The sequence below is a fragment of the Penicillium citrinum genome (assembly GCF_028827155.1).
Source record: "Penicillium citrinum strain IBT 23319 chromosome Unknown utg000002l:1.0-3833315.0:1.0-3834789.0, whole genome shotgun sequence".
NCBI classification, from domain to species: Eukaryota; Fungi; Ascomycota; class Eurotiomycetes; order Eurotiales; family Aspergillaceae; genus Penicillium; species Penicillium citrinum.
The window spans coordinates 506038-518694 of record NW_026622687.1 but is presented as its reverse complement, the minus strand read 5'-3'; the positions used below and the strand labels follow the sequence as shown (position 1 = coordinate 518694).

At 47.2% G+C, this 12657-nt stretch overlaps 5 protein-coding genes across 5 annotated transcripts; 1 reads left to right on the top strand and 4 right to left on the bottom strand.

Moving 5' to 3' along the window:
* Positions 1-360: 360 nt before the first annotated feature.
* N7469_002059 (uncharacterized protein) lies at positions 361-934 on the bottom strand (the record flags this gene model as incomplete). The annotated part of the gene is made up of 2 exons (XM_056640979.1): positions 361-765; positions 818-934. 2 exons carry the CDS (start codon positions 932-934, stop codon positions 361-363), a joined length of 522 nt encoding a protein of 173 aa, XP_056503473.1.
* Positions 935-2041: 1107 nt separating this feature from the next.
* N7469_002058 (C2H2-type zinc finger protein) lies at positions 2042-2524 on the top strand (the record flags this gene model as incomplete). The annotated part of the gene is made up of 1 exon (XM_056640978.1): positions 2042-2524. One exon carries the CDS (start codon positions 2042-2044, stop codon positions 2522-2524), a length of 483 nt encoding a protein of 160 aa, XP_056503472.1.
* Positions 2525-4835: 2311 nt separating this feature from the next.
* N7469_002057 (actin-1) lies at positions 4836-6095 on the bottom strand (the record flags this gene model as incomplete). Its single annotated transcript, XM_056640977.1, has 4 exons — positions 4836-4973; positions 5176-5899; positions 5965-5989; positions 6044-6095. The coding sequence occupies 4 exons, from the start codon at positions 6093-6095 to the stop codon at positions 4836-4838; spliced, it is 939 nt and encodes a 312-aa protein (XP_056503471.1).
* A 2916-nt stretch (positions 6096-9011) lies between these two features.
* N7469_002056 (uncharacterized protein) lies at positions 9012-9780 on the bottom strand (the record flags this gene model as incomplete). Its single annotated transcript, XM_056640976.1, has 2 exons — positions 9012-9342; positions 9446-9780. The coding sequence occupies 2 exons, from the start codon at positions 9778-9780 to the stop codon at positions 9012-9014; spliced, it is 666 nt and encodes a 221-aa protein (XP_056503470.1).
* A 212-nt stretch (positions 9781-9992) lies between these two features.
* N7469_002055 (uncharacterized protein) lies at positions 9993-11492 on the bottom strand (the record flags this gene model as incomplete). The annotated part of the gene is made up of 1 exon (XM_056640975.1): positions 9993-11492. One exon carries the CDS (start codon positions 11490-11492, stop codon positions 9993-9995), a length of 1500 nt encoding a protein of 499 aa, XP_056503469.1.
* Between the last annotated feature and the right edge of the window lie 1165 nt (positions 11493-12657).

The window sequence follows — 12657 nt, the reverse complement described above, 5'->3', positions numbered from 1 at the left end:
TACTTTTAGCTACGAATATAAATCTGAATTCAAACTTGGAATATTTGTTCTTTTTTTTTCTTTCTTTTATTTTTTTTTTTCATCTGCCAAATTCGCTTCTTTGAGGCGGTCATAGGAATTTACAATGATGCCCTTAAATAAATCCCACAGCAGCCCAGGAAGCCTCAGTGCGGTTTCTTTGATCAAATTTCTAGGGCGTCCGTGATACTTGAAGGAGTAGAACACTTTCATTAGAAATTTATCATATGCCCAGCTAGGCTTAGTTAGAATCTCCTGAGATATGATATCTTATTTAGTAGGCTGTGTTTCTCTTAGTTTACTGTACCTAAGCTCACTCAAGCCTATTTGACAAAAGACTCCTCACCACTCTCTGTCACAATCCATCAGTTCTGCCACTTGACTGCGGGAGTATTGCCCCCAATCATCGAGAATGTTGACCAGCCGCACCTGAGACGACTCCACTGCTTGATTCAAACGATCAAACTGGGCTCTCTGCTCGTCATGGTAGCCCTGTAGTCGGCTCTTTTCGTTCTCCAAATGTACATTTTCCTCTTTCAAACCATGGTTGGCTTGCTCGAGATTCTCATTGCCACCGTGTTTCGACATGCACGACTCCCACAATCGACGGTAGAGCCCCAAGATCCGGGCTGCTTGGAAGGCAAGCTTCGGATCATCTTGTTCCAGCTCTGCCAGGAGCTTGAATATTGGCTGAAAGGGCTCGGTTGCTTCAGACAGTTCCTCGTCGGCTTGCGGCTGAAGAGATGACTAAATCAATCAGAATGTTCAATTTGACCTGAAATATCAGATGGATTCTTACCGGTGGGGATTTTTCTCTTCTCAAATCGGAGTCGAAGTTCTCACACTGGGTCGGAATTTCGTTGCTTCCGGTGTTTTCGTCCATTTCAAGATCGCGGGGGGCAGCTGTAGCATCCATTCTCTGGGGTAACATAAACTATACAGGGACGAAAAAAGATTTACCTCTTCTCAGCCTGCCAATTGTTCTTATTTAATTTATAGTTACGAGTTCGATCTGGCTAACTGGAAAATTTCTTGTGCTGCCGCGTCATAAAAGCCGAGGAGGACTCCGGTGAAGAGACAGTTGATGATGAATAGGAGATGATCAACAGTTGTTTTATTTTCAGTGGATGCGAGCAAATAATCTATCACCAAAAATTCAGACAAGGAGAAAACATTGAGATTGAACAGGCCTGATAGATGATCGCGCATTTCATAGATTCATCACCGTCGCTTTCTGCACTTGGACGGCGATAATACAATGACTTTCGGAGTTTCAGCTGTTATCACTTGAATGAGCAGCATCAACTAAAGGCTGTCTCAATTTAGTGCTGTCTCAAACTTTTCCACGGAATGAACAGGAAGGAGAGTGAGCTTCATAATTGGTACATAAGGCAATGGAATTTTTTCCTTGCTCATATTTATCTGCCGTCACTTTCAGGCTACGAAAAGACTTATACCTATCTCACGCAAATTATCCTGTCACCTCGGATTACCGGATGGAATTGCTCATCATTTAGATCATGCAATCCCTTCTGTAGCACTGCTGCTTCTTCTTCTCGATACAAGGCAGTCAACAGCAGCATTGTGGTATCGCGTGCGCGCGATCTACACGTAAGCTGCTCAATGGATCTCTACCCTTTGAGGCAGCCATATCCAGAGGTACATTTGGAGAGCCAGCCTCATTGGAATCAAGCACCAATGCTACAGGAAACGAAGTATGAACGGCGCTCCATCCCTGGCTCTTACACCTTTGCACGTCCCACCAACAGCCCTCCTCAGTACCACGCCCTTGACCTATATCATTCGCAACAGTCTATAATGCAAGGCCAGAATGATCAAATCGGACAAATTCAACGACAAACAGCCCACTTTGCCGAATCAGCCCTTGATCATTGCGAACTGATTCCTGTTATTTGCTGGCTGGGATATGTGGAAAGCTCTAGCCCCCCCAAGCGCGTTGAATTTGCCTCCATGTACCCGTGGCCCTGAGACGAAAGCTGCACCAATTTACGAGTGTTGTTCTATGTTGCCCATCGGGTGCTCTCAGCACCGCACTCAGATACGCGATCCCGATGCTGAGGCCTTAGCAAGCAGTGATCCCCTCGGGCCCACCAACATCACCCCTCCCGATACTCTTCAAGCAAATCTAGACCGGGCCCCCCACAAATCTCCATATGGTATACCCAAGCGGCAGTTCAAATGCACACATCCTGGATGTGATCGCCAATTCAAGCGCCGAGCGGCACTTGAGCGGCACCTGACGTGCCACTCGGACGAAAGACCGTATGTCTGCTGGGTGCCGGAATGCCATCGTGCGTTCAAACGCTTCGACAACCTTTTGGCCCATTACCCAACCCATGGCAAAATGGGTGGCCGCAGTCGCTACGTGGCGACTTTGGACAAAGCGTGCTACTTTTACGATCCCGAGTTTCGTGGGAAATTGACACCACAAGGATGGCCACTTCCAAATGTTTTAGGCAAGCGCCTAGATAAGAGACCTCAATAAGATTAGACATTGCACATAATAGCTATAAAAACATAAATAAATCTTGCCACTCCAAAGTATATATATATCAACCTCATATCTTATAGACACAGTGCCCCGATCAGCAGAAGGATGGTCGTCGAAGCCGTCTGGGATGGTTCTGCCCGTCTCTAGACGTCGGCGATCGTAATAATCCATACTTCATCATTACCCAGCTTTCTAGCCGGTAGATGAGTCATATATCTAGAAATCACGCTACCCATTCCACCTTCCTGACAAAGATTTCAAGGATATAAAATTGCTTCTATCTCTTTATTCTACACACACACACACACACACACACAATTCATTAACGCCCGGCGGCTGAGCCGAGAGGGCAACTATTGCTAATCTACTAATACATGCATGTTTGAGTATACGCTGCGTCTCCTTGGAGCCCATACGGGAGTTCCTTCCGTGTTTGTCATCTCAGCTTTCAATGTCATAGCTGGTCCCTGTGGGTTAGTATTGGTGAGTAGACTGGCTTGAAGGCGCTTCTTCAAGTGTTCAACATCCTATCCTCGGCAGTTGAAGCGTGTCTACCGTGTCTGGCACAAGGTGTTGGGGTTAGTAGGGGTAACGTATTTTATCAGTTCGTCGGTGAGTTTAAGTGGCCTCTAGTCGGCCCGTAGCGATGGCAAATCGTATTGAGGCTCGCACTGTTTCTAAATTCGGCGTCCACTTTTGATCATCGGAGGGTGACTTCCCTCCCAAGAAGAAGGACATGTTACTTCGGTGAGTGTGGGTACATTGCAGCAATTCCGTTCGGTGCGCGGTCCACTTCCGACAACGAAAAAGAAAGTGGTCCACCGTTTCTCTTGCTTGTCCACATGCACATTGATCTGTCTCGGCGGCATTGATTCGACCTCCACGTGGTGCCCGCTGGGAACTCTCAGAGAAACAGTTAGGCTGTCTCCGAGTGCCAGGAGGAGCCCAACAACGCGATCGTCCCCCTTTTACAAGACGCGCCGACGCGCCGAAAACCGAGCCTCCTAACCTCACGAAACACCAAACATCACAGTCCTAGTACAGAGAGGAAGTCGTGTTCCCTCATTTGTACGCCTCTACGACGGAGAACGGAACTTGTTACTCCGTTTGTCCCGCCCGATAACGGTTTACGGCTTGGACACTGACGATGACACGCTGGGCGCGGGGCAGAGACGTTGGTATGGTTCATAGGCTCAACATATAGATATCGCAATAATAACGACACTAACAACACTACCGCCAAAAACACCACTAAAACACCACTACTAACAACACTACCTATAGCTCAGAACATTAATTCGAGATCTATAATATCTTGCAACTTCACACTTGACTTGCGTTCTAATAGTCGTTCATGTCAAGCCGCACGTCCCAGACATGTCCTTTTGTCACGAACTATCTACATAGCGACAAGTTAACATGGACCTGAAACCTATTAACGAGCAAGCCACAACAATTCCACTGCCACACGCATACGGTAACATCGGCACTTAAAGTAGCGTACCTCCCAACATACAGAACGAACCACCGCAGTCTCTATAGGAGGGGCCCTAACAGGAGCCCGTCCACGGTGCATAATTTACCGCAGACGAGTGATTTTTGTTAAACAGAAGCAGAGGAAGGCCAGGAACGGCCTAACAAGTCAAAGATATAGAACGATTATTATAACTATGAGTATGGTGTGACTGCTGGAAGCGCGAGAAAGAGGTCATTCCAGTCTGGTCAGAGCGAACTCATTTTCAAACGCAGGAAGCAGGGAGACATGTATTGATAGTTGAACACGCTGCATAGCTGCCGATAGGGGCGGCTGGGACAGTCTATGAATCAATCAATCAATCAATCGGGTGGTTCATGTTCGTAGAGACAGACCTTGGTACTCCTAGTAGGCTAACCCGCGATCCTGAGAGGTTGTAAAGAGGACACCGCCATATATGACCCTCACGTTCACCTTTACCCCAGAATTGGTCAGCCCTATCTAGCAGGGCAGCATTGTAGTTGGAATACAAAATCTTTGCAGTACATCGTGGGTATCTTCACTAATGCGAGAGTTGTGGCATCCTGTGAAATGTACTTTTAATTTGTGCCTTTGGCCTCGGGGAAACGCTGACGATCAACCGAGAGGCCAACGAGCGCGCCACCGAAGCTAGTGAATATTCTACTCAATTTTCAGTCGAGGAAAGATTATTGCACTGGATGGTCAAAAAGTAAAAATTCTACCTGTTTATATGCTTGCCCATCCATTTTTATCATCTGTGCTTGTGCGACCTGAATGCAGATAATGACAGTCCTTCAGCGGCGTTCTCTTTCAAAAGCAGGTCCTATGGACAATACTAGGACCTGACTCGTCATATGCCTCCTTAGTTACCCAGCGATCTTGGAATGTAGAGAGTGATGCTAGCATCGAGCCTCCAATCCAGGTCGAGTACTTTTGCTCCGGGGGGAGCTACAACGTTCACATTCATAGTTACTGGGCTGAGAGAGATCAGTTCGTGGTGTAGTCGGTCCGCTATACCAGGCAACATTGAAGTGCCTCCAGACTAGAGAAAAAAGAGGAAAAGGTCCCGTCAGTAAGGTAAAGAATTTTTATCATAGCAGATGTTCCTTTTTGGGGGAAAAAGAGAAAAAGAAAAAAGGGGTATACAGACCAGAATAACATTTCCATATAGGTCCCTCCGGATGTCAAGATCGCATTTGAAGATGGAATTATACGCCTGCGTATGAATGCCAGCTGTTTCAAGGCCAATCATGGCAGGTTGAAAGAGGACTTCAGGTGCACGGAATATTGCCTCCCCCATTTCTATAATTTGCCCATCAGGCAGCTCATAGCTATGCTTAATGTTCCGTTGAGACTCCTTCTCTGAATCGAGCGCAACATAGCAGTGGTTTTCTTTCATGTCCGGGAATATATCGGAATTGAAAGCATTTCCGTCCAATCTGTTCGCGAGGTATTCCGTTATATCATTTCCGCCTACACTCATCCGAAGAATTGCATGGGGCAATGGAAATCCCTCATAAACCGGGACGCAATCAATAGAGCCATGGCCACAATCAACCGACAGCCCAGTCGTACGTCCGGACGCGTGTAAAGCTAATACAGCGCCCATACCAAAAGAAAATGCTGGAACTTTCAAAGTTTCAAGCATAATTTGCATAGTTTTCTCTCGGTTCGCCTTTGGGTTCAGCGGGACCTCAGTCAAGAGAACTGGGTACTCTTCCGGGGCAACCTGAAGCCCAGTGACAAAGGCGTGGTTCCAGATCTCCTCCACATCATCCCAGTTGGTAATCAATCCATGCTCGACCGGATTGGTAAGCGAAAGCACCTCACGGTTTGCGAGGGCGCTGTCACCGACGTATGCATTGTTCTCAACTCTGAAGCATTTCATATATTTCAGTCCATCGCATTCAATGACAAGCGGGGAAACAGTGGGCCTTACCCTCCATCATGGCCCACAATTGTCGCTATCCATATACTTAGAATTGGATCAAGCAAAATCTGAAAACAAACAAACTCACTGAAAATCGCGCGCGGGTCGTCGTCACCAGCAAACCCGGCCTTGGTATACATTGTCCTACAGATCAGATCCGCTTGAGTGGTTAGTTCAATTTTGGCACAGTAAAGGAGAATCTCTAATGCCGATTTTTGAAGAGGAAGTAGGGTAGATTACCCATTATCGATGACAATAGCAGCACCATCTTTAGATTCTGAGATGTGATCAATAAATTAGTATATCCCTTTCAAGACAGATGAAATCAGCTTGGGATGTATTATAGCGCAGAATCTATAACCAAAAGACATAATAAGCAGCTAGTATCTTCGCGCATACCTGCCATGTTTATAGAAGTAGAGGAATGCAAAGTCCTAGGGTTTTGAAATTGTACTGAAACAGACACAGCTTCCTGATGAGCAGCCGAGGGTAATCAATCGTATTTATCGGTCATTTTCAGGTGGGGTAAGTGCATGTTCAGCTGAACTGTGCTACACCACAACACTTTTAATCAAACGCTACCCAAACATTTACCGATAAGTAATATTAGGATCATCATATCCCGGCTCAATGGGCCAATAATTACTTGCTTCTAATGGCGTTGACCCGTAAAATCTTCACGAAACGGGTCAGAGATCGAATCAAAGCCATTCAGTTCTACAATCTCTTTAACAAACGGGTCCCGGCGCCAAGTGAAGTTGAGCGTTGATCGTTATTTCTCGAATAAATTTATCGATCGTCAAGTGGGTCATATTTAATTGTAGGTTGATTAGCCAAGTGAAAGCTAAGCAGCACGGACAACGTGAGGGTTACCATCTAATCTGGTATTCCGTGCAGGCGGCTAGGTACAGTGAACTTGAAGATCCGAAGGCCTCCACCCTTGATGTCCACTGTTATGGAGAAGATTGCCTATGACTATCTACGGGTCGTATTAGGCAGTCACAAAATGCAAGCTCCAGCCCCAGCCCCACAGATTCTGTGGCGAGCTGACATAACACCACTATTCCAGATTCTTTTTTGCGATTCTTCCTGACGAAGGGAAGAGATTGGAGGTAGATAATGTGACTGTGGCTCATGGCCACAGATTGGGATAGACGATCGATGTAATACTGTATCGACCGAGGTTAGACATCCAGTGGGTGCTCAAAAAACTTGCTGTTTTTATTCCCAGCGCCCACTCGGGCTGCGCTAAACCGGATCCAATTAGAATCAGCCCGACAATTAATTTCCAGAATTACTGTAATGAGATGTTCCGGCATTGGACATTCTATGCTTACCGAACGCCTCCCTGCAGCCCAAAGTCTGTGATCGATACAAAGCTTCAAATTTTGGCGGTGGGAAATTCCCCGTTTGACACGTCCAAATTGAGTTCGCAACTACAGAAGATGGTACCTTATGCGACCCTACACTGTCCAGTCTTTATCCCATCCCATCAACAACTGTATTCCTCCAGCAGCCTGCTCAAATGCCCACAGCAATGATGAGCATGCAGAACTCACGGATCGCTTCAGGGTCCTTCAGCTTGGTACCGGCCGGTAATGTCTCCGTGGTGGGAGTTTCAGCCATAGACGGGAGGAAGACTTTGTCCCAGACAACAAACCCTTCCAGCCCGATAGGCTATGATCCCATAATGTATAATGATATCAAGAAAGGCAATCGCAGTAACGTCGGGTAACTTCCACTTCCTCAGTCCTAAATATATTCTCGCCAGTCCCGGGGGGCAACCATAAGTTAAGAAAGTCTTGGCATTGGGAGGGGGGATTAAGGAGAGTGGGACAGAGCCCACAGTTCATACCAAGCGAACAGCTTATGTGGGGCTGGAACAAAGGTCAGGGTTTCATCCACAAACTGTGGATTGTTGCTTGCTGTCCGAGTTATTACAGTAGCGTCAGTAACAGTCAAAAATGTTCAAGCCGTAAGCTCATGAGATTCTTTGTTCCCTCATCCAAACGCGGCTATCGCCTCCGATAGATCTACATGGGTCACGCTCCAATGAAAGAACATCAATCTTTGCTTACCGTATAGGCAGAGAGAGGTCCGACTTTGAGCGCAGGGAGGACACCGAGACCGGTCCAAGTTGTTGATAATCCAGTCAGCTATCTGAGGACATGGGGTTTCAGTCATTCTGGGCGTTTCAATCCCAAACCACTAGACTTGGGCGCCAAATATGAATTAAGAAATTATCCATATCAACCGGAGCGCCCACATTCAAGAATCACTGTAACTGGATCTACTAATGCGTTTTGACCCACAGAAATTAAACTAGCAAACATACACTGCGACTTTTTTTTAAGAAGGATCAAGACCACTGCAATTTTTTCAACACTGTTGGAGACCCCAAAGCTGATCTACCTAGCGATTCCAAACTGACTTGGCACCTATCATCTCACTGCTAGTCTAATGCTGAAATTAGCTAACAAAAGATAAATGGAGTTGAAGAACGACTGAACGGCTTTCCGTAGTGGAATATGGTTCCTCACCCTTCTTCATCGGCCTCTACCAAGAATCATCGTAATGGGTATAAATCTGAAAATATTGTCGCAGGCACGTCATAAGGGTTCTTGTATATCTATACGGCAGATGGATCGACAGTGACAGGGATTAGGAAAGTGCACGCTAACTAGTACAGAAGACTTCGCAATTGAACAGGTAATATCACGGAGAATAGAATTGTCAAGACTAGGACACATGGAGGGACGAAGGGCACCCCGGAGGGAATTGACAGACAAACTCGTTTGTCTATCGAGTTTCGACGCGTTCCAAATCATTGTGGAAGATGAGCAAGGGTATCACCGCCATCGAGTGTCTGTCCGAAGATGGTGGGTCTCCGATCGGTCAGGCCAGCTGACTGTTCGAGTGACTAGGTGAACGAAAGGACCGCAGGGATCTCATAGCTATGGTTACGGCCGGTCCACGCACCCGAGTTGCTGGAGTACGCACAGTCAATGTTTCCCAGTAACAGGTACAGAATCGAGTAAACAAAGAGATCAAACGTGTTAGGAAATGTGCTCTCCTATGGCAGTGTGATCCTCAGTGGCCTTGAATCCTTTCTTCACTTTCGCCGATCTATCTTGGTTCTCTCCCCATCTATCCTCCCACAAATCCCGCTCGACGTACTGCCAACCCATAGGTGCGCCGCCCATCTTCCAACGACTCTTCATCTCCGTGAGTGTCACCGGGTGGACCAGCTCATAAAGCTCTAATATTGGGTATCCGTACTTTGACTCCTTCAATCCAGCATTGAATTCCTCATTTCCTATGCCAAAAGGTTCGGTTGGAACGAAGCCAGGTGTATGGCGGATGGAACCAGGGATAACTGCGATATGACTAAGTATTCATTAGTATAACAATAATGGGAATCTTGAGATGAGGGACAACAAAAGGCGACGTAGATATCAGCTGGGGCGTGAAGAGGTGGAAAGCAACATACGTGATAGATGCCCGGCCCTTACCACCATCGCCTGTCTCATAAAACCACAATCGTGAAACCCCTTCCGCCAACTTGTACTTGCGGTACTCGTGGTTCTTTCGCCGGCTAACTATGTTAGCCAGGTGTTCTGACTTGATCGACAGAAGAACGTCGGTATAGACCCGACTGGAAGAAGTGCGACCGGCTGACTTAGTCTTCGGGCGTGACGGCTTGGATATTCGTCGACGATCGGACATGGATGTGGCTCTGCGCGACGAGGATTGAATGAAAGAGCCATTCAGAGTGGTCTGTGTAAGTGATGACAGCCTCGCTGTAAGAGGACGCGAAGGCGCCATATGGAGGATGAGACGATTTCAGAGAACGAGGCAGAATGGACGAAGGGCTCTGCGAAAAGATGTTGACGCGTCTTACAAAAATTATGCTTGGCATAGTTATTTAGTTATCCCGGACGCGCCGCTGAGTAAGAAATGGTTATGCCACAACAAATAAGTTAACTTAGTTGCAAGCTACCCGCCACACTAAATGCTTCCTATCTCTCACCTGCATGTCATACAGGCTCTGTCATGATCACTCTGCGTAGATACTCAACAGAAAATGACCTGAAAAGCTTTCTTGAATCCTCAAGCCACCCTTGCACTTCCTCCCACAGCCGTCTCAGCCCCTCTTCCCCATCATCTCGAAACTGGCGTTTCAATTGCGCAAAACTGCACAGCCCTTCGGTCCCGAACAATTTCATTGCCTCGTATCCGCCCTCCCTGATATACAGCGTCTTTGACAATTTCGCGCCGCTCCAATCGACTATAAGCGGTGCGTACAGAATATGAGGTGTCCGTCCCGCTGCCAATCCAGTGGTCCCTGACCAGCCCGCCAGTGGACGATAAAGAAACATCTCCTGGTACATACCAGCATAGTCCGCGCCCGTGACGCGCACGTGATGTGAACTATTGTCAAGCAGCTGGCTCATACTCCGGATAAGATTGCGTGCTGGCGCGTTCGCTTCCAGACGAGCAACGTCGGCAGGATTGGAGATAGAAATACTATGCGGGCCATGATGGGGGCAGTGGAAGGTAATTTTACCCTCGGGAGTGGCTGAGGGATAGTTCGTAATTGGGCGACCGCAGTTGTCCTGATAAATATTAAGGCGACCGTGTTTTTCAGCCAAGCCACACTTAGAGACGGGGCATGCAGCACGAAGGGCTAGAGTGCTGTACTTTGGAGAAAGCTGAGAGCCAAGCCGGCCATGATGGGAGATAAAGTAGTGCAGGATACCTGGGATGTTAGGGAGAGAAAAGAAGTCGCTTTGAAAGGTGGTTGTAAAGGGGATTCCTGACCAGGCGGACAGGAGGTTGAGAATTTGGTTGTAATCGGCCATATGCATCGCCAGGGCTCCAGGAACATCCCTGTAAGATTTTTGGTATTTTATGCCATCAAGTACAATCTCGTGGCCTGGGACCGGCGCGGTGTCGATAAACGTAATCTCAACTGAGACGAATGGCGGCTTGTGCTTTGCACAGGCTTCCGTTGCTTGCACTCGATTATGTATTTCTCGGGCGACTAGGAAAGCGTAACAGAAGACGACAAGAGTACCGGCATGAGGTGAGTTATTTGGTTGTGCTCCGGCATGAATGATGATAGGGCGGGTTGGAAACTGTGAGGTATACTCCAAGCAATGTTGAGAGATTTTACTATTTCCGTAGCCGTGAACCGAGAGGTTTTCGTCATTGCTGAGAGCAAGTAAAATAGGCTTAACAATGTCCTCCTGGAAAGCATAGGAGCCGCCGCCGAGTGGATCATGCACCTGACCATCATGGAAACTAGCAAATATTGGATTTTTGGGAGTGAGGGTAGGTACCAAAGCCTGAATGGCAGATAGGATTTCTTTGCAAGAGCTGCTTTGCGAGATGTTCTTGACTCGCGGATGCGGGGTTGCTCCTGGAGAAAGCTCCGCTTCATCCGTAAACAATGGAACAAGTAGTTTGGCTAGGTTCTGGGCAGCTATAGCGCGAGGGGTTGCGGCGCATTGATCCTGGCACAAATAAGTGTCCATCTTGATCGGAGATATTGCGACGTGGGGGTTACAGTACGACCTCCCAAACCTTGAAGACTCAGAACTGTCCAGTAAAGAATCAAGCCAGACAAAAAAAGTTGAGATGATGTAGATATGATGGGGTATTGAAGAGGTAATATATGCACCTGGACCGTACACACACGAGACACCTGACAAACGATACTACAGTATTAAAATTTATACGTCCTTTCTGTAAGCGCTTGACTCATATTTCTTCCAAATATGGGGCTACGGGGACAAGGGCGGTGGCTAGAATAGCACGTTACCAAGAATACATGAATACCAGTAGCCACCAAAGGTGTGACTGGCGGACACAAACACGGAAATTGATCATGAAGGGCGATTTCTGTCTTAGTAACAATGACACCATCAGGGCGGCAATTGTATGGCTCTTATTTACAGAGAGAACATGAGGTGGGCAGCAGGCCTGTCAATTCCAAAAATCGCGTCACTCATCAAAAAACTCCACCGGCCCTGGCCTGCGTGGGATCGTCGCGCAGCTGGGCTTTTTACCTAGTTTGCCGATCACAATAGATCTTTCCAGGATATGGACGAATAATTTATTAACAAGTGGATCCACCGGTTGATAGCGCGATATCGAGTATCTCCACATGTAACACATAGGGCGGCAAGGTATAATGGGCTGACTCTCGCTAGTCTCTGAAGCACTATTACTTTTTATTTCATGCAGTTCACGTATTATGGTACTCGCTCCCATAGGTAAATGGGATGGAGGAGGGGAGACTGCTGCACAATCAGTGGTAGCGAGGGTAAGACGGGCCACTTTCGGGTTAAATCCGCCCATGGTCCAGCTTGTTTATGACTACCAAAAAGTTATATAGATCTAGCTGACCCTGGTCCTCGTCTTTGAGTATCCATGTACTAATCTCTTTGCTGTGAGCTGGGCGGTGGTTCACTGGTAGCGAGGGACAATATTCAAAGCGGAACGGTTGCTGCCTTGATTTGGATTAATTAGTTTAGATCCGGTGATAAGGATGGAGATACAGCAGGTTGGTTGGTTGGTTGGTTTCATTTACCCTGACCCCTCGCAATTTAAAAGCGATATGCAGGATACAACAACTATATACCTTCGATTATGTACATGTAGGATGATCCACTTCCTGAAACGAACTTAGAGCCTCGC